The sequence below is a fragment of the Procambarus clarkii genome, chromosome 12, assembly GCF_040958095.1.
Source record: "Procambarus clarkii isolate CNS0578487 chromosome 12, FALCON_Pclarkii_2.0, whole genome shotgun sequence".
NCBI lineage: Eukaryota > Metazoa > Arthropoda > Malacostraca > Decapoda > Cambaridae > Procambarus > Procambarus clarkii.
In genome coordinates this window covers 13,396,596-13,418,779 of record NC_091161.1, presented here as the reverse complement: position 1 = coordinate 13,418,779, position 22,184 = coordinate 13,396,596, and the positions used below count along the sequence as shown (strand labels likewise).

At 42.0% G+C, this 22,184-nt stretch overlaps 1 protein-coding gene across 2 annotated transcripts; it reads left to right on the top strand.

The window, feature by feature from the left end:
* The first annotated feature begins 10,399 nt into the window (after positions 1 to 10,399).
* On the top strand, positions 10,400 to 21,146 carry LOC123772889 (legumain). Of its 2 annotated transcripts, none has more exons than XM_045766267.2 (10): positions 10,400 to 10,545; positions 11,985 to 12,147; positions 12,554 to 12,651; positions 13,597 to 13,903; positions 14,186 to 14,252; positions 14,814 to 14,932; positions 16,041 to 16,226; positions 16,915 to 17,031; positions 18,837 to 19,004; positions 20,630 to 21,146. In XM_045766267.2, exons 2-10 carry the CDS (start codon positions 12,001 to 12,003, stop codon positions 20,753 to 20,755), a joined length of 1,335 nt encoding a protein of 444 aa, XP_045622223.1. In that variant the 5' UTR covers positions 10,400 to 10,545; positions 11,985 to 12,000; the 3' UTR covers positions 20,756 to 21,146. The 2 variants fall into 2 exon arrangements, with proteins under 2 accessions (XP_045622223.1, XP_045622224.1); XM_045766268.2 differs by having other exon boundaries at positions 10,401 to 10,545; positions 11,988 to 12,147.
* The last annotated feature ends 1,038 nt before the right edge of the window (positions 21,147 to 22,184 follow it).

Below are 22,184 nucleotides of genomic sequence, written 5' to 3'. Positions count from 1 at the left end.
TTTCTCATGAGTAGGCTGGCCGTTTTTCTGGTTTTATAGTAAATCGTCAGTTGTATCCTCTGATTTTTGTCTGTAGGGATAACGTTTCTATTAACAATATCTTTCAGGACCCTTTCCTCCGTTTTATGAGCTGTGGAAAAGAAGTTCCTGTAAAATAGTCTAATAGGGGGTATAGGTGTTGTGTTAGTTGTCTCTTCAGAGGTTGCATGGCTTTTCACTTTCCTTCTTATGATGTCTTCGATGAAACCATTGGAGAAGCCGTTATTGACTAGAACCTGCCTTACCCTACAGAGTTCTTCGTCGACTTGCTTCCATTCTGAGCTGTGGCTGAGAGCACGGTCGACGTATGCGTTAACAACACTCCTCTTGTACCTGTCGGGGCAGTCGCTGTTGGCATTTAGGCACATTCCTATGTTTGTTTCCTTAGTGTAGACTGCAGTGTGAAAACCTCCGCCCTTTTCCATGACTGTTACATCTAGAAAAGGCAGCTTCCCATCCTTTTCCGTCTCGTAAGTGAAACGCAGCACGGAACTCTGCTCAAATGCCTCCTTCAGCTCCTGCAGATGTCTGACATCAGGTACCTGTGTAAAAATGTCGTCAACATACCTGCAGTATATGGCCGGTTTCAAGTTCATGTCGACTAAGACTTTTTGCTCGATGGTACCCATGTAGAAGTTTGCAAACAGGACACCTAGGGGAGAACCCATGGCGACCCCATCTACTTGCTTATACATGTGCCCATCCGGGCTCAAGAAGGGTGCCTCTTTAGTACAAGCTTGGAGTAGTTTCCTCAGAATACTTTCTGGCATGTCAAGAGGAGTACAGGCTGGATCACGATACACTCTGTCGGCTATCATTCCGATTGTCTCGTCCACAGGTACGTTGGTAAACAGCGATTCTACGTCCAACGATCTTTTTAAATTTTAAATATATATATATATATATATATATATATATATATATATATATATATATATATATATATATATATATATATATATATATATATATATATATATATATATATATATATATATATATATATATATATATATATATACAAGAGTTGTTACATTCTTGTACAGTCACTAATACGCGTAGCGTTTCGGGCAAGTCCTTAATCCTATGTTCCCTGGAGTACGACCCCAGCGAAGAATCGTTTTACAACCAAGTATCCATTTTACTGTTGGGTTAAACAGAGGCCACAGTTAAGGATTTGCACAGCTGGTAAATAAATCCTTCCCCGGCCCAAGATACGAACCCAGGACAAAGTGCTCCCGGAACGCCAGGCGAGAGTCTTACCACTACGCCACAGAGGCTGTAAAGGCCACTGAGTTGGCCTTTTATTTTCATTTATATTCCATGTTAACGTCTTTATTATTTGCTTCAGTTACCCCTGATTTTGGGCTTTGATAAGCATTTTAAGAGTTGTCATTTTGAAGTGTTGTATTTGCTTTAATTAGTAAATATAATATAATTGTGATAATCAGTTTTGTGAATTATTAATGTTTTTTATATAGTGTTTTACTAATAATTTATTATTGTTCTAAATTGTTTGTTTCTTATATAAGTTTTCTGTATGTTTAAAATTATTATTTAAATTTTGAATTAGTTTTGAGCATCTATGGTTTAATTATAAGTAGTTTCAGATAATCTTCTTTATACATATAATTATTTCACGTAAGTTTAACCCAATATTTTGTTATTTATCTAGTGATCTTTTTAAATCTTACAATTTAATAGGTATTCTTGTCCAATATGTGTTCTTTGTTTTGCTCCTTATTTTAATTTTAATTCTGTGTTTTAGATCTGATGATTAATACGAGAGGTGTTCGAAACGTCATGAATTTTAATTCAAAGAAAAAACGAACCCTAACAGGTTGCTTGCCATGTCAATAGTTCTATTTATTATGAAATTAAGATTCCCGAAGGGAAGATATATCATATATATATTTCTTTCATAATCTGTAACTCCAAGCATTACATTTGTCTCTGATAATAAGTTCACATTATCTTGAGGTTATCTTGAGATTGATTTCGGGGCTTTTTAGTGTCCCCGCGGCCCGGTCCTCGACCAGGCCTCCACCCCCAGGAAGCAGCCCGTGACAGCTGACCAACTCCCAGGTACCTATTTACTGCTAGGTAACAGGGGCATTCAGGGTGAAAGAAACTTTGCCCATTTGCTTCTGCCTCGTGCGGGAATCGAACCCGCGCCACAGAATTACGAATCCTGCGCGCTAGCCACCAGGCTACGAGGCCCTACGAGGCCACATTACCAGCACGGCTGTGAAAAACCACAAAGTACAATTAAATTAATATAAAGAACGTACTAATATCTACAAGAACTATCTATTAGAGACGTTTGACGTTAAGTTCTCTGTTCTACACCATCAGTAGAGAGGAGTCTAGCTCAACCCTGCTGTCAGTGCAAGACTCAGTACCTGTTTACTGCTAGGTGAACAGAGACATTAGGCTAAAGAATACGTGCCCAATTACTTGTGTTCATAACCCGTCCTCGATTCATGTCGATTACATCCAGTGGTCGACCCCACAGACGCATTCAGAATTTTTTACATGCTGTTCATTCAAAACAGGAACTTTCTAGAATATAAATTAATATTATAATATATTAGCATATTGTGCATATATAGGCATAGGTTAGGTTAGGTGTTTAGGTTCTGTTGGCGATTATTTGTATTTGTAGTACGTGGGTGAAGCATTTATAGCGTTGTGGTTCGAACAAAATTCGTCAGTGAAGCCCTTGTTCCGGAAGTGTTCGAACGTCAACAGTTGTGATTCGTGTGTAAACCGTTTTTCATTCATTAAGAGCTATAGAGGTTTGGCGGGTGCATGGAATCACATTTGGGTCTTTGTATGGAGGACGGGCTGTGTGTTCCGCGAGAAATTCGAACCCAGATTTTCCGACAGGGAATCGAGAAAGAATTCAAGTGTACCTAAAGACTCCATAATAATGTTGTATACATCCTGCGTGGGATTCGAACCCTGGGGAAAATTGGCAGTGAGCTGTCTCCGTTAGCCAACCGCTAGTTTAGGGGACCATTAACAAGCTTATTAGTCTCTCAGTTCCCGAGAATGGTTAACATTATTAAGCTGTTCTCTTGTTAGCGTAGCCACTTTCTGTTAACTTTAGTCACCCTTAAATGCAAAGCAGTTTTCTTTAAGGTGTGAGATAGTTTTCAAGAGAAAACTGCATAGTTGCGGATTACAGTGCGTAGAACTATAACTGCTGCAAACATGATAAATATTTATAATAATAATAATAATAATAATAATAATAATAATAATAATAATAATAATAATTTGTATTCGTAAAGGAAACGCCATAATTACATACAAATCTGCAAGTTCATCGAAAAAGTCCTCAGGGAGGAAATCATTCACCATCTCAGTTCTCAATGTAGAAAAATCAACTTAACATTGAGGTTATCTTGAGATGGTTTCGGGGCTTAGCATCCCCACGGCCCAGTCCTCGACCAGGCCTGCTTTATTGTTACACATCCCCAGGAAGCAGCCCGTAGCAGCTGTCTAACTCCCAGGTACCTATTTACTGCTAGGTGAACAGGTACATCAGGGGTGAAACTGCCCATTTGTTTCCGCCTCCACTGGGGATCGAACCCGGAACCTTAGGACTACGAACCCCGAGCGCTGCACACTCAACCGTCAGGCCCTCTGTGTGACGAAGCTGTTAATAAATTTTACAATTTGATCACCAGTTAAAACTACCAATTGCGATTCTCAATAAGCCTTTTCCTGGGAATGTCCAGCCTAATAATGTGTATTTACACTTCATTAATTTATGTCAATAAACCATTACCAAATACCAATTCCCCACAACAAAGTTTATTCGCCGAGTTTTACATCGAAAATATGCATTTTATTTAATAAATTTCGAATTCGTGATGGAGAGAATAATTGGAAAGTTTCTGAGGGTGAAACGAATCGTAAGATCAGTAACTCACATCTGCATAATTTTTTTACGAATGAATGAATACAAAAAAAAATTTGATGAGTTCAGGCAGGAGAGTAAATTACATGGAATAAATTTTATCGTCTGGATTTTCTCGGTGTGGAACGAGGAACAGTCTAAACACTGTCCGTGGTGTAGTGGTAAGACACTCGCCTGGCGTTCCGCGAGCGCTATGTCATGGGTTCGTATCCTGGCCGGGGAGGATTTACTGGGCGCAATTCCTTAACTGTAGCCTCTGTTTAACGCAACAGTAAAATGTGTACTTGGATGAAAAAACGATTCTTCGCGGCGGGGATCGTATTCCAGGGACCATAGGATTAAGGACTTGCCCGAAACGCTACGCGTACTAGTGGCTCTACAAGAATGTAACAACTCTTGTATATATCTCAAAAAAAAAAAAAAAGGACTGGGGGAGGGCAGTTGGCTCGTTAAGTCCAATGGCTCCGTGAATGGTGTTCACTTGTACTATACAACTTAGGAACAGATTAACCTGTATAAATCTTTTTGGCCCTCATAATAGGTAAATCCTATTTATATCCTATACGAGGAAGGTCCTATTTATATCTCATAAGAGGCTGGTCCTATTTACATCAATACGAGACAGGGTCAATATATACGACATAACTGAAACTCAATTTACAGAAGTTATCCCTATTCTTACGCCTCATAATTTTAGTTTTTCCTTAATCCTTGTCTAAATGTTCAGGTTATCTTGAGATGATTTCGGGGCTTAGTGTCCACGCGGCCCGGTCCTCGACCAGGCTCCAACCCCCAGGAAGCAGCCAGTAGCAGCTGTCTAACTCCCAGGTACCTATTTACTGCTTGGTAACAGGGGCGGCATGAGGGTGAAAGAAACATTTTACCAATTTGTCTCTGCCTCCACCGGGGATCGAACCCGGAACCTCAGGACTACGAATCCGAAACGCTGTCCACCCAGCTATCAGGCGCCCTTCATGCTAGTTTGATGAATTGTTTGAGATAACTTTCTTTTTACAATTTTTTATATAACGAGTTTCTCAAATTTGGGTTGAAATTATTCGGATAAATTTTATTTTGATGGTAAACTATGGTATTATTGAAGGTTTACATGATTACAAGAAGAGATAGAGGTAGTACCCTTTTGAAAGTTTACTTTGTAGCTGTGTGAGCGACCAGCCGTTTTTACATATAGGTGAGCAGCCCGTCCTCCTAATAGAACGTCGCATTTTGACGTATACTTTAAGGCCCAAAAAAAATCGTCGTACTAGAAAATGGAAGCGGCTCGCGAGATTGACAAACTGTCCCGTTTTCTGTTTTGGGTCCTCTGGTAGGTTAGGATAAGGGCACATTAGTAGGACAGTTTCTTGACGTTGAGGAACGTTAGGAGGACAGGGTGGTGAGAGAGACCTATCATGCGTAGCCCAACATGCCATGTTGGGCTACGTTTAGAGAGGGCCAACATGTCCTCCCTACCTCATGTGTTCTTATGGCATGAGGTTGATCTACCTCATAACCATGAGGTAGATCAACATGATTATGAGGTAGATCAACATGATTATGAGGTAGATCAACATGATTATGAGGTAGATCAACATGATTATGAGGTAGATCAACATGATTATGAGGTAGATCAACATGATTATGAGGTAGATCAACATGATTATGAGGTAGATCAACATGATTATGAGGTAGATCAACATGATTATGAGGTAGATTGATCATTAATTATAATCTAGCGTCAGGGATAAGGCGTTTTATTAAGGCATTTTATTACGCGGTCTAAAATTAATGTTGGAATAAGATTCCTTAGTTTAAAACACAAGTTTTTCCTATTCTGTGTACGGCTGGGAGAACTTTGACCGGTGGTTCGAGTCGCGTTCAGTGCTCTATACTGATCCTCTCCGTGTTGCTTAAATATATTTGCAATAATTCACAAAGAAATCATATTTTACGTGAAATAACGGGGTTAAAATCAGTAGGCATGTACTTGAGTACCTATAGTGTGTGTATAGGTTCGAATCCTTCTGAAGGCTTTAATTTAGGATTTTTACTGATTTTGTTACTAGTAATAACACCAACACTGCTGTAAATAATACTAATAATTCTAACACATTGCAAGAATTAAGACAAATAATGCTAAATACCCAGGTGTGTCAACGTTGATAATACTCACGATAATACAATACAAATTAATACAACATGTGAAAATAATATTAAATCACATTCGACTTGATAATGGTTCAAGACGGACCGAAACGTCGCCGTCTCCGCATCTTCTAGTGAGTGACTTGGTCATCAAATCTTCACCCCAAGCTGTTGTGACTCATCATCTGGATTCATAACAACAATAGCTGCATGAATTACAACAGTTGTGTGTCTGCCCAACCTGTCCTCTTGAAAAGAACGTCGCTGTTGGCCGTTTGCCCGTATGGCCGAATTTGGACGTAATTTGAAAATGAACAAAAAATGAAAATAAATTTGGGATTTTTTTTTTCAACAACAGTAAGTTAAGGGTCCTCTGATAGGTTAGGTGGGCAGGAAATTCTCATAAAGTTTCAAAACGTTATGAAAAACGTTAATTTAAAGTGTGCTCTCATAACCTCTGCGTGTACGCCGGACGACTCAAATAGAAAACGGAACAGAACGTCACTTTTGTGAGTCGATTTCATTTCAAATTACGTCCAAATTTGGCCATAGCGGCGCATACGAGCCAAAAGTGACGTTATTTTTAAGATGACGGGTAGGCCAGCAACACATTCTAGGCGCATGATCCCCTATACATAGTGAATCCAATACCTCCGGTGTATATCTACTAGGTTCGTAGCCTAGCCTCTTATAGAAGCCTATTCTAAATAGTTCACAAAACACTCTCATTGCACCTCTCAGATCGCTTCAGATCCTCAGATTTCATTGGATTCGATGCTAACTTGCTCCCACAGGAGTTAGGATGCCCTTTACCAAATGGTTCAACTCTTTTTAACTTCAGTAAATCGGGTGAAATTGCTCGAACATCAGAAACAATTCAGGTTTCTTTCTCTCTCTCTTAGGGGGAATATTAAGAATCTGCTTTTCTCAGAGTTTTCGAGTTTTGGAAATATAATTCAATTTATTTTTTAATGTAATTGAAATTAATTAGTGATTAAGACACTTTTTTTAATTAATCAGAAGACGTGTTCTATAGTTTTTGTAATAATAGTGTGTTTGTTTTCTGGGGGGGCTAACTCGCTTATATTGTCTTTATTGGGAGTTCACTCACTTATATTGTGTGTTTGCTGGGGCTCACTCACTTATATTGTGTGTTTGCTGGGGCTCACTCACTTATATTGTGTGTTTGCTGGGGCTCACTCGCTTATATAGTGAAATTGTTTAAATGTTTGCATACTTAAACAATTTCAAAGGATTCAAAATATTTCCGTGAACCTCAATTTCTTTCACCTTACACACCTGACCTACGTACCTCTCAAAGGACCTACGTCCTATCGAATTCTTCAGGTCCTGATACCCACCTTCCCAGCGTGTTCTACGACCTCCACTTTAGCAAGAGCAATTGCCCGACGGAGTTGAGTTGAGTCTTTCCTGCTTCTCTGGTCGATTCCCGGCCGAATTACCCAACTTCGCCTCACCGTTTCGGCTTTTACAATGCCAAAGATGCCCTCCTCGGCATCTCTAGACCTGTCAATCTGAATTGAGGTTCATTGTTGAAAACAAGATGATGAAGTGAACGGCTTTTGAGAGAGAAACAGAGACTATGCTTTCATTGTTATCAAAACTTCTTCAGCCGGCAAGCTCTCTAGCGGGAATTCCTATCGCCAAATCCACTTTTAAAGTTGAGAGCTGTTTTCTCCATCTGTCAGGTCTATACTTCTCATCTTGCTCGACTGAACACCCACAGGTAAATCTACTCAGAAAATGAGTGGCACTGTCTAATAAACTCGCCCCTCGGGGTAAAATTTTAAATTTTATTTTATAAAATTTTATTTATTTTATAATTTATATTTTTTATATATTTATTTTATAAATTTTATAAAATTTTATTTTACGAAACCCACAGCACCCGACATCAACCACAGATGAGACACACACAGTCCTACATCAACCATTACCCCTTTAAGGGCATTTGTCAAATAAGAACTGCATCTTTGTCAAGAAAAGTTCTCTCGTGAAAGTTGTAACACAGGAGAGAGTGCCATGGTGCTCCTCCCCGACGACCCTGGCGCTGTGCTTCGATTGGTTTGAGACACATGGTTGATGCAATCCAACCCGTTCTCGCAAATTTAATAAGTCAATATTGACTTATTAACTACGTGCATAGGTGATATACTAAACATAATAGATACCCTTAAAAAGATTCATAGAAAACACCGACCTTACCTAACCTACTTAGTATGTTAAGATAAGCATCTTATTGCTTCGTAATTACAATTATTACCTAACCTATAATAGGTATAGGTTAAGTAATAATTGTAATTACGAAGCAATAAGATGCTTATCTTAAGATACTAACAAGGCTAGGTAAGGTCGGTGTTTTCTATGAATCTTTTTAAGGGTATCTATTGTGTTTAGTATATCACCTATGCACGTGGTTAATAAGTCAATATTGACTTTACGAATTTGCGAGAACGGGTTGATGCAATCACCTTGCCCGACCTTTATATCGAAGTCAACCTTATTAAAAGATATTTAACACAAATGCTGAGGGAATTACAGACAAAGCAAATGATAATTTCACATCCAAAATTTTTATTTATAATTTCCATCCATAATTTACTTTCATTATTTACATCCATGATTTACATTCTTAAATTACATATAAAACTTGCATTCATTATTGACTACCATTCCACAGGACTGTTGTGAGAAGCGTAGTGCATGTTGAGTCACGAAGATCCAAGATAAAGCTGGACAATGCCATTGACCTTATCATCACCACCGCTCTCTGATAGAAACGCTTGTGCACTTTGAACTTTGGTTAGCACACACATACACACACACACACACACACACACACACACACACACACACACACACACACACACACACACACACACACACACACACACACACACACACACACAAACCAGTTAAACTAGTTAATCTAGTTAAACACAAGACAAAGTTAGAGAAGATTCAGCGGTATGCCACCAGGCTCGTCCCGGAACTGAGAGGATTGAGCTACGAGGAAAGGCTAAAGGAGCTGAACCTCACATCCCTGGAAAACAGAAGAGTAAGGGGAGACATGATAACCACCTACAAAATTCTCAGGGGAATTGACAGGGTGGACAAAGACAAACTCTTCAGCACGGGTGGGACACGAACAAGGGGACACAGGTGAAAACTTAGTACCCAGATGAGTCACAGAGACGTTAGAGAGAATTTTTTCAGTGTCAGAGTAGTTAATGATTGGAATGCACTAGGAAGTGATGTGGTGGAGGCTGACTCCATACACAGTTTCAAATGTAGATATGATAGAGCCCAATAGGCTCAGGAACCTGTACACCAGTTGATTTACAGTTGAGAGGCGGGACCAAAGAGCCAAAGCTCAACCCCCGCAAGCACAATTAGGTGAGTACACAGGGTCAGCAGGGGGCTTGGTGGATAGCGCGTTAGACTCGTAATTCTGTGGCCCGGATTCGATTCCCAGACCATGCAGAAACAAATGGGCAAAGTTTCTTTCACCCTGATGCCCCTGTTACCTAGCAGTAAATAGGTACCTGGGAGTTAGACAGCTGCTACGGAGCTGCTTCTTGGGGATGTGTGTGTGGAAAAAGAATTAGTAGTTAGTAACAGTTGATTGATTGACAGTTGAGAGACGGGCCCTCAGAGCAGAGCTCAATCCTCGCAAGCACAACTAGGTGAGTACGTAGATATAATAGAGGAAAATTAGATTGGTTAGAAAGGCGGAGTCCAAGAGCTAATAGCTCGATTCTGCAGACACAAATAGTGAATACAAATAGTAAATACACACACATTTATTTGTGGGCCTCGCGGCTGAGTGGACAGCGCTCTGGGGTCGTAGTTTTAAGGGTTCGAGTTCGATCCCCAGCAGAGGCAGAAACAAATGGGCAGAGTTTCTTTCACTCTGATGCCCCCTGTTCGCCTAGCAGTAAATAGGTACCAGGGAGTTAGACAGCTGCTACGATCTGCTTCCTGGGGGATGTGTGTGTGTGTGTTAGAAATACATGTAAACATAATAGAGGAAAAACTAAACCGGTTAGAAAGTCCGGGCCCAAGAGCTAATAGCTCGATTCCGCAGATACAAACAGTAAAAACACAAACACTAGAACCAAACACCACAAACACCGCCCATAGCCGCAGAACACAACCACACACGTGCTTTACAACCTTATCGGTCAATCTCTTTGTTGTGGCGGACACGACTAAACGCCTCATGTCGCGTGACTCAGGGTAGGCGTTCCTGCGGCGTCCCTATAGACTCCCTGCATATATAATGAGGCACTGGACCTGCTCCTGGCACTCTCCTGCTCCCGGCACTATCCGGCTCTTGTCCCTCCTTCTGACGTTACGCCACAGCTGCACTCAACTTGTACTCCAGTTATCCGGTGTCTTCAGTAGCTGGAGTGAGTATAAGCTGGTCCATTTAATCGGTGTTTAGTGTATAACTATGGTAAATATATATGTATATCTTAGCATGTGTTTGTCTATGTGCATTTGCATGTTACTTTGACATGTAATTTCTGTTCTTTAATTGTTATGAAAAGTTCCCAATTATAGATGTATACTATTTATGGGTAGAGGGATTTCATTTGACATGATTTCAAACTAGTTAGGTTACTTGCCCTGCGGTCAAATAGTTGAACCAGTTAGGTTACTGGCATTGCGGCCAAGTAGTAGTTATTGCGTATGATATAAGTAAATGAGAATTATTTACTTGGGGCAAGTGTGTGTGGATATGTGTAATCAACAAGATAATTAGAGTCCCTTACATGACAGAAGAGAGCATTGTTTGTGTCTGCAGACTTAACACTTCTTTCGTGTTCCTCAGGTTGTAGTTCCTCAGAGGCACTACGGGCTCACCATAGCCCGTGCTACACGGACTCTTCGTTCTGAGTAGCTAAATCTTAAACAACAACAATTTTAGCCCCTCTTTTGTGTCAGTTAAGTCCACTATGGGCTATTAGGAACGGGTTGCATGGAATGAGTATGGGGTGACGACAATCAATCAAAGCTCACCACAGACAAATTGCTTAGCTTATAGAACTTTGAGGTTCAGTTCCTGAGCCCAGTAACCGTTCTGCCAGTGCCTTCAGCATGGATATGAGGTCCAAAATAGACTAATTTATTAAAGTCGCGTGAACCAGTATGTCGTCTACTGCTTTAAGATTTGTATACTCACCTAGCTGTACTTAACTGTTTGTGCTTGTGGGGGATGAAATTCGGCTTGTTTGGTTTCGCCACTCGACATCCAATCAACTGGTGGACAAGTTCTTCAGCCTATTAGGTTCTGTCATATCAACATATGAAACTGTGTATTACACTTCCTAGTGCATTTCATTTGTTAACTACTCCAACACTAAAAAGTTCTTTCTAATGTCGCTGTGGCTCATTTGGGTACTCAATTTCACTTGTATGCAGAGGTTAGGCTCACAATTCAAACCTAACCATCTTAGTTTAACCTAACCTCACTTAACCATCTTAGCCTAACCTAACTTCACCTAATCTAACCTTAGCCTGGTGTAAGGCATTGGTGAAAATAATTCCTGATATTGATATAGTCAATTGTGATTATATGAAGATGATTTATGTTAAGAAAATAGTCTTGGGTCAGGTGCTTAAACTTACGGTAATCCAGCAACAGTGACAACACGAATAATTAACCAAACGACCAATTCTTTACCCGTAATTAATAATCGTTTAACTGCCTGACGCTAACACTCTTTCCTCTTCCGCCATTATTATTATTAACATCTTTATTGACAAAATTAATTACAATTTTGCCTAATCTGTCCTCTTACGTCAAGACATTTTTACCAATGTGTGGTGTTGTCTTCCACTGCAGCAGTAGCGAGGGTGATATGGGGCGTGTGACTGCGGCCTTGGTGGTGTTGGTTGGTGTGATTGTCTCCTTCAGTCAGGCCAGAGTAGCCGCGCCGGAGCCGGATGGTGAGCTGTGGGCTGTGCTGGTAGCCGGCTCCTCCACCTGGATGAACTACCGCCATCAGGTGAGTCTTGGAGGGTGATTAGATGAGTCTCCCTCGTGTGTGGTGGTCCCCTGGCGCAGCGCGGTAGTCTATATAGGCGGACCCGGGATCGAATCCTGCGGTAGCACAAAGATGTTTCCCCTGCACCTCATGCATCTGTTCCTTAGGCTGTATATAGGAACCTGGGAGTTAAGCAATTGTTAGGTTTCTAACTACCAATCCTGAGGAAAATTGGTAGTTAGCTGGGACCTCGGCAAGACATATATATCCTTCCTGACCCCGACCACCGTCTCTAAATATTAATTTTCTGATTAACTTGTGTTACGTAAGCCAATACCGAAAAAGGGCATTTTGGTCTTGGGGGGATGGAACTGTTGTGGTTAGCCAAAGGCACAGAGTTGAAAGGATTATATACCTATGGTTGCAGGCGGATGTGTGCCACGCCTACCAGATCCTCCATCAGCACGGCGTCCCTGATGATCACATCATCGTTATGATGTACGATGACATCGCTAACAACAAGATGTGAGTAGCGGTGTTAATGTATCTCTCATTGTTGTCAGTCATATCTCTCTCTCTCTCTCTCTCTCTCTCTCTCTCTCTCTCTCTCTCTCTCTCAATGGTTGAACACCATTCTTTCCCTCCATCCTATCCCAAATCCTTGTTCCCATATTCCTTCTAAATGCCGTATAGCCGTGCTAATTAGAGCTAACTGTAACCAACACAACTATAATTCTCTCTACAACTATAATTACCTTCCCTTATAACTATCTCTGTATCCTTCCAGAGAATACATGTGGGTATGTGATATATTCTCTTATCATTAGGTTAGGTTACATATTACGGTCCTAATTATGAAACCTTGTTTGTAAAAAAGCATTTCGAAAACCCACGTCAGTCTTAATAAATCAGAAAATATGGCTAATTAATTCAAGAGTTGTTTTCTTCAGATAAGTATAAGGCCAAATTTGATTTAATAACGTGGTTTCACTTTTTTAATTAGAGCTAACTGTTCTAATGAAGCCAAGTCAGTTCTTTTGAAATATTTACACAATCAAGTAATAGCATCAGTTTTCCTAGCAAACTCTACCTATGAATAGTGAAGTGCCTTTTTTTGCTTAATTTAAGTGTTCGTATATAATGTTCAGTCACCAATTTTTGCATGTAACTCGACTAATTGTTAATCTAGTAGTCAAAATGTAAACAAATATAGACCTCAAAGGTCTGCTGGACCTTGTCCGACAGTTGTCCCTGTAACAAGGCCATCTAACCTGGTTTGGTGCTGGATCACGGCCTTGTGATCCAACCCTATGGATTTTGGATTTGTGTAGAGCATACGAGCGAAATGCGACGTTCTTTGTAGGAGGACAGGTAGTCCAAATGCAGATTTAACCAAATATATCAGTTCCCCCTTAATCACTAAATCTTGCAGCCAGGGGCCACATACCACATCTCGTTTGCTTTCTCCAGGAATCCTATCAAGGGGAAGATAATCAACCGACCAGACGGCCCCGACGTCTACAAGGGCGTCCCCAAGGACTACACCGGCAAGGACGTCACCCCAGAGACCTTCCTGAAGGTCCTACAAGGCGACGCAGAGGGCCTAAAGGAGGTAGGCTCCGGTAAAGTACTCAAGAGCGGACCAAACGATCGCGTCTTCATCAATATGGTGGATCATGGAGCTCCCGGAATCTTCGCCTTCCCCGAGTCTTATCTCTACGTCAAGAACTTCACCAACGGCATCCTGGACATGCAACGCAATAAACGGTTCAAGGAGGTGAGTGTTGCTTTCCACACACAGAAAATGAAACGTTCTGCCCGAAACGCTATGCGTACTAGTGGCTTTACAAGAATGTAAAACATCAAATCTCTGTACTTTCATAAACCCAATGTACTTTATTCTATATAAATAAATAAATAAATAAATAAATAAATAAATAACACAAGGCTATACACGCCTCTAAACAGCTCCTAAACGCTTGTAATTGCATAGATTGTCACAGAAGGAATATCATGAAAGATGATTACTCATCAAAGATCTTGTTCCTTCACCCTCCAGCTGACCGTGTATATGGAGGCCTGTGAGGCTGGTTCCATGTTCAAAAACATCCCTGATGACATTAATGGTAAGATAAGTCTCCCATGATTTTCATGTTAGCTTTCCGTTTTCCTTCTCGTGTCACTCTTTTTTCGTTCACATTCTTATATTTTTTACCAAATTTCCTTCACACAGTGTCTATCCTTACTTGATAAAAATTATAATAAATTCATTATTATAAAACTTACATCTTTATAATAATATCTACTAGCTAGTGATTAAAAGTGATTTATTTTTCCATTAGAATACAACTACTTACATTTTCTCCTCAGCATTAGCACCAACTAGATGGTTAATTTAATGTCCACTTTTGTGAATTTATTCATTTTATACATTTCTTATTGTGATTTTTTAAGGTCCAATCACTTGGGCTGGATGGTAGAGCAACGGTCTCGCGTCATGCAGGTCGGCGTTCAATCCCCGACCGTCCATAAGTGGTTGGGCAGCAATCCTTCCCATCCCAAATCCTTATCCTGGCCCCTTCCCAGTGCTATATAGTCGTAATGGCTTGGCGCTTTATTATTTTTGGCATTGTCGTTGTGTTTATCATTATTATTATTGAATAACGCAATATACGCATTCTGTTCAGTATACGCTTTGTCCGCCTCGAATTCAACGGAGTCATCTTACGCCTGCTACTTGGATAAGAAAGTGGGCACCTTCCTTGGTGATGTCTTCAGCATCAAGTGGATGGAAGACACGGATAGGGTAAGTAGCTGACTTCACTGATAGGGTAAGTAGCTGACTTCACTGATAGGGTAAGTAGCTGGCTTCACTGATAGGGTAAGTAGCTGGCTTCACTGATAGGGTAAGTAGCTGGCTTCACTGATAGGGTAAGTAGCTGGCTTCACTGATAGGGTAAGTAGCTGACTTCACTGATAGGGTAAGTAGCTGGCTTCACTGATAGGGTAAGTAGCTGGCTTCACTGATAGGGTAAGTAGCTAGCTTCACTGATAGGGTAAGTAGCTGGCTTCACTGATAGGGTAAGTAGCTGGCTTCACTGATAGGGTAAGTAGCTGGCTTCACTGATAGGGTAAGTAGCTGGCTTCACTGATAGGGTAAGTAGCTGGCTTCACTGATAGGGTAAGTAGCTGGCTTCACTGATAGGGTAAGTAGCTGGCTTCACTGATAGGGTAAGTAGCTGGCTTCACTGATAGGGTAAGTAGCTGGCTTCACTGATAGGGTAAGTAGCTGGCTTCACTGATAGGGTAAGTAGCTGGCTTCACTGATAGGGTAAGTAGCTGGCTTCACTGATAGGGTAAGTAGCTGGCTTGGTAGTGGTGGTAGCGAGCGAGTACTGGTGCCTGGTACCTTGCAACCTTAGGGAGCCGAGCGGACAGCACGCTGGACTTGTGATCCTGTTGTCCTGGGTTCGATCCCAGGCGCCGGCGAGAAACATTGGGCAGAGTTTCTTTCACCCTATGCCCCTGTTACCTAGCAGTACAATAGGTACCTGGGTGTTAGTCAGCTGTCACGGGCTGCTTCCTGGGGGTGGAGGCCTGGTCGAGGACCGGGCCGCGGGGACACTAAAGCCCCGAAATCATCTCAAGATAACCTCAAGATAACCTTGTATCCTTGCAATATAACATTCGATATAGCCATATATAGGCAGGCGATGAGTCACAATAACGTGGCTGAAGTATGTTGACCAGACCACACACTAGAAATTGAAGGGACGACGACGTTTCGGTCCGTCCTGGACCATTCTCAAGTCGAAACGTCGTCGTCCCTTCAATTTCTAGTGTGTGGTCTGGTCAACATAGCCATATATAGCTTTCCTGGCTGAGCATCGGGGTTCTAAATGCCGTTTCTGTAGGAGGATGTGACGAAGGAGACGTTGGAGAAGCAGTTTAACGTCGTCAAGAAGGCAACCACGACGTCTCACGTGATGCAGTGGGGCGAGAAGTCTATCGATACGGAAGCGGTTGGGGCCTTTGTCGGTAGCAAGTCGGTAGATGCTGTCGACTTTGGTCCCTTCTTCCCCATAGACGACCCGTGTCTGGTTAGTAGGCCGCAATTGTTACGTAATGGCATACCGCAGGTGGAGTCAATGCCCCCCTCTCCTTCCCCCTTGTGTTCACTTTTGTGTTATTGTTCATGTAGCACTTTTTATGTTCTGGTGTTCATTGTTGTTCATCCCTGTGGCTTCATATGGTGGTAATTGGGGGGGGGGACCTGCTGCATGGGTAACAGCTTCTCCCCCGTATCAACCTACCCTGGCTTTGCGCCCTGGAGAGGCTACTCCAGACCAACAACCAGAGCCCAACTCCATAGTCCCCTGAGACTAATGGCTGCTTGCTACTAATTGATAACTGTATAGTTTCCCCTCTCAATCATTTTCTTTTAAATGGTTATACACGTTTATAATCGACTTTATTGACGTAAATATATATATATATATATATATATATATATATATATATATATATATATATATATATATATATATATATATATATATATATATATATATATATATATATATATATATATATATATATATATGAGCCGATTTATCCATTTATGTAAACGAGAATCGTGATTATTTTTCTGATATTGTCCCCCGAGTTGAAGATCTTAGTCCTCGGGGTCTCTCTTTGTTGTTCTACAAGGAAAAGTGTCTTGTCTTATCCTTGTTTTGTTCGACAAGTTTGTTGTTCAGAAAAATTGCGTTTCTCTCTCTTTTTCAGACGACTTCCATTGCCAGCCCCGACGTTCCACTGGCCATGCTGCAGAGCCTCGTGGACGCTGCCGACGGCCTCACCGGAGCAGATTTCTGGCAGCATGAGATAGATACTCTCCAGGAGGTGAGTAGATTATTATCTAGAGATGAGTTACAGCCCCGCTCCTGTACCAGGTAAGTCCACTACGGGCTCACCATAGCCCGTGCTACTTGCCCCGCTCCTGTGCCAGGTAAGTCCACTACGGGCTCACCATAGCCCGTGCTACTTGCCCCGCTCCTGTGCCAGGTAAGTCCACTACGGGCTCACCATAGCCCGTGCTACTTTGGAACTTTTGTTCTAAGTAGCTGAATCTAAAACAACAACAGCAACAGCTCTTATCTATCAGTGATAACGGGGTAGTGTAGATTAGCTTTTTTATCCCCCGCCTTCTAGCCCAACCACTTGGGCTGGACGGTAGGGCGACGGTCTCGCTTCATGCAGGTCGACGTTCAATCCCCCCGAGACCGTCCACAAGTGGTTGGGCACCATTCCTTTCCCACCGTCCCATCCCAAATCCTAATCCTGACCCCTTCCCAGTGCTATATAGTCATAATGACTTGGGGTTTTCTCCCTGATAGTTCCCTCCCTCCCTGCCTAATAGGCTTTGCTGAACCCGTTGCGTTAATGCTTCACTATTCTAGCGTTCAATATCTTTGTCGAACCACGGCCTTAAAGTTGTGGAGTGGAGGTGGCTTCCACAACTTATTCTTTCAGTACATTCCACTTAGCACCTCCAAAGGATACCTCATCAACCAGGCTGTGACTCATACGTCAGGCTGCGAGCAGCCGCGTCCAACAGCCTGGTTGATCAGTCCGGCAAACAGGAGGCCTGGTCGACGACCGGACCGCGGGGACGCTAAGCCCCGGAAGCACCTCAAGGTAACCTCAAGGTAGGTAAGGTATTCCCGTACAGGGTCCTCGTATACTTCCTGACATTCCTTAGAGCCATTTGCGTTCCCAGCTTCCACTGATTTGATTGATAAAGATTAAGCCACCCAAGAGGTGGCACGGGCATGAATAGCCCATAAAGCTTCCACTTAAGTCACTCCTCTAATATACTACAACTCCACTTACTGCATAAAATACCACATTGGCAAGTTATGTGAAGTTCCTCATGCCTGTATTGCACTCAGATTTTCAAGTTATTAGGCTGTCCCACCTTGTGTATCCTTCCTCAGGATCTTGTACGTTGTTATCATGTCTCCTCTGTTTATTCTATCAGCCAAGGTGGTGAGGTGCTGTTCCTTCAGCCTGTCCTCATACGATAAACATGTTAGTTCTGATACTAAGAGTTGCAAACCTGAATTGCAAACCTGAATTGCAAACCTAAATTGCAAACCTGAGTTGCAAACCTGAATTGCAAACCTGAATTGCAAACCTGAATTGCAAACCTAAATTGCAAACCTGAGTTGCAAACCTGAATTGCAAACCTGAATTGCAAACCTAAATTGCAAACCTGAGTTGCAAACCTGAATTGCAAACCTCTGCAATCCACTTGTGTTTGATTTACGTATTTCCGAATCTGTTCGGAAAGTTTGAGTTAAGGTTGTGATTTATATATATCTTCAAGAACGCAAAGGAGTTTAAACATTACAAAATGAAAAAATTTCAAATGACTGTGGTTTCACTAGAGGCAAAAAGATGATAAACAACCCCACGAAAGTTAATAAAATGTAGACTGACTGTATGGAGCCTGACAACTGAGTGGACAGCGCTTCGGATTCGTAGTTCTGAAGTCCCGGGTTCGATCCCCGAAAGAGGCAGAACACTGGGAATTAGACAACAAAATTAGCTGAAAATCCTAGCTTTTATTTAACCAAAATATTCAGCTTTGATTTTCCTGTATGAATATAATCTACATATTGAATGAGCTCATTTTCACCCCCAAGAACCGTACCTTCGTGAAGGATACAATGAGGAAGATAGTGAAGGTGGTGACAGGTGATGATGACCTTACAGAGAAGATGATGACCAACACCTTCCAGGAAATACATAATGATGACTGCTACCAGAGCTGTGTCGAGACCTTCCATAGCCTCTGCTTCAACCTTGGACTGGTAACAAACTTCTCTTAATTGAAATAATTAACTAAAAGTCCTTTAATTTAAATTTTTATTATGTGTATATACACAAAACACGTGATTCAGTTGTGTAGATAGAGAAAAAACGAAAATAAACTGAGCATTTACGATGTAGTTACGATGTATCGTAGTCTTAACTACGCTGCAATTGTTGGGAAAAGCATTGGACAGTATTGAGCAGCGTCACTCGTAGGATGAGTGGCGCTGCCCAATACTGTCACTATGGCGGTGTGTCCACTCACAGGATGAGTGGCGCTGCCCAATACTGTCACTATGGCGGTGTGTCCACTCACAGGATGAGTGGCGCTGCCCAATACTGTCACTATGGCGGTGTGTCCACTCACAGGATGAGTGGCGCTGCCCAATACTGTCACTATGGCGGTGTGTCCACTCACAGGATGAGTGGCGCTGCCCAATACTGTCACTATGGCGGTGTGTCCACTCACAGGATGAGTGGCGCTGCCCAATACTGTCACTATGGCGGTGTGTCCACTCACAGGATGAGTGGCGCTGCCCAATACTGTCACTATGGCGGTGTGTCCACTCACAGGATGAGTGGCGCTGCCCAATACTGTCACTATGGCGGTGTGTCCACTCACAGGATGAGTGGCGCTGCCCAATACTGTCACTATGGCGGTGTGTCCACTCACAGGATGAGTGGCGCTGCCCAATACTGTCACTATGGCGGTGTGTCCACTCACAGGATGAGTGACGCTGCCCAATACTGTCACTATGGCGGTGTGTCCACTCACAGGATGAGTGACGCTGCCCAATACTGTCACTATGGCGGTGTGTCCACTCACAGGATGAGTGACGCTGCCCAATACTGTCACTATGGCGGTGTGTCCACTCACAGGATGAGTGGCGCTGCCCAATACTGTCACTATGGCGGTGTGTCCACTCACAGGATGAGTGGCGCTGCCCAATACTGTCACTATGGCGGTGTGTTCACTCACAGGATGAATGACGCTGCCCAATACTGTCACTATGGCGGTGTGTCCACTCACAGGATGAGTGGCGCTGCCCAATACTGTCACTATGGTGGTGTGTCCACTCACAGGATGAGTGGCGCTGCCCAATACTGTCACTATGGCGGTGTGTTCACTCACAGGATGAATGACGCTGCCCAATACTGTCACTATGGCGGTGTGCCCACTCACAGGATGAGTGGCGCTGCCCAATACTGTCACTATGGTGGTGTGTCCACTCACAGGATGAGTGGCGCTGCCCAATACTGTCACTATGGCGGTGTGTTCACTCACAGGATGAATGACGCTGCCCAATACTGTCACTATGGCGGTGTGTCCACTCACAGGATGAGTGGCGCTGCCCAATACTGTCACTATGGCGGTGTGTCCACTCACAGGATGAGTGGCGCTGCCCAATACTGTCACTATGGCGGTGTGTCCACTCACAGGATGAGTGACGCTGCCCAATACTGTCACTATGGCGGTGTGTCCACTCCCAGGATGAATGACGCTGCACAGAACTATAGAATGCTCAGATTATTTTCGTTTTTATCTCATATGCTGATATCTATGAACATATATATCAACACTTACCATAGATATCATTAATGAATCCATACGTGTGTGTGTCAGAATCCGTACGCCCTACGAGTGACTTACGCTATGGTGAACTTGTGTGAGCACGGCTACTCTGCTGAACAGTTCTCCTGCGCTTCCCGAGCCGTGTGTGTTCACGACGCGGTCACAGGCATCAACTGATCGTCCATCAATCTCAACTGTGTCGACTGAGCAACTCTTGTCGGCTACCTGTGAGGTGTCAATTCCGCCAATGGGGCTCAAGTGAGCCATTTTAGTCAACCACAGTAGCGGGCTTTTGTACCAACTTACACAATTGGAGTCTGTGTTGACAGTCAAACAATCGATTCTAAATAATTGTCTTTAATATTTTGCCGTTTGAACATATTAGCAAAAATGAAATACTTTTTCGATACTTTTAATTTTCTCCTAATTAAATTATATTTGTCTTATATTTACATATATACTCACAAAACTGAATTTTATGTAAACATAACTATTTACTCTGTGATTTTGAACTGCATAGAAAAAATCCTTACATTACTCTCTTATTTTCAATAAAGTGTGACTTAGATATTGAGTTGTTCTCCTGAACGATCTACCTTTATCTACCTACATCTACCCACTACCTTTATGATCAACTCCAGTGGATTCGGTGATATATGTAGCGTTATGTTACGGGCTTATGTTAATGGGGAGATGACGTACATTAATGTGACTTCTCTAGAAGTTAATGGAAAAATTAAACATAAGAAAAATGCTAAAAGGATTAAAAATTAAAAATAAGATTTGGGTCGAAAGAATGCTATGAAAGTTTCGAACTAAGGAAAGAATAATTGAAAATTCTAATCTCATTAATTATGCTGGCGTGAGATGACTAATGCGGCTGGATATATGATAGTACCAGAGATGCGTTAACCGCATATACAGTATACTTTTGCCAAGGAATTATGTTTAGTATGCTAATTTTATTTATGTATGTTGCTTAAAAGACTAAGCTTATCCATCCTGAGACTTAATACACACTATTTGAGGCCTAATATAGTACACAGATGTACTATACTACTATCGTATAATAATTTATTATACAAAGCCAAGAAATATTTACAATTTTTAGATTTATATTTTCCCAAATTTTGTTTTAAAATAAATAGTACAACATTAATAATAAAACTAAAAACATTTATTTTAATAAAAACATAAAAGTACAAACAATGGCTTACTGGGTTTCCATTGCCACGCATTGGTACGATCGAGCACAGGGTTACTAAGATATCTATAATTTCACGATAACGGGTTGACAAACAATGGTTAAATGGCTATCAATCTTACAGAATTTCCCTTTGATCTTTGCCTTAGAGTAGGGAAGATATCTTGAAGGCTGCTGACTAATTGTATAAGACAATGTTTAGTCACAGCCTACTAGCCCAACCACTTGGGCTGGACGGTCTCGCTTCATGCAGGTCGGCGTTCAATCCCCCGAGACCGTCCACAAGTGGTTGGGCACCATTCCTCCCCCCCCCCCTCCCCTCCCCTCCCCCCCGCTCGTCTCATCCCAAATCATTATACCAAGTACGGAATTATCATCGAGTTATTCAGAGGATTATCAGAG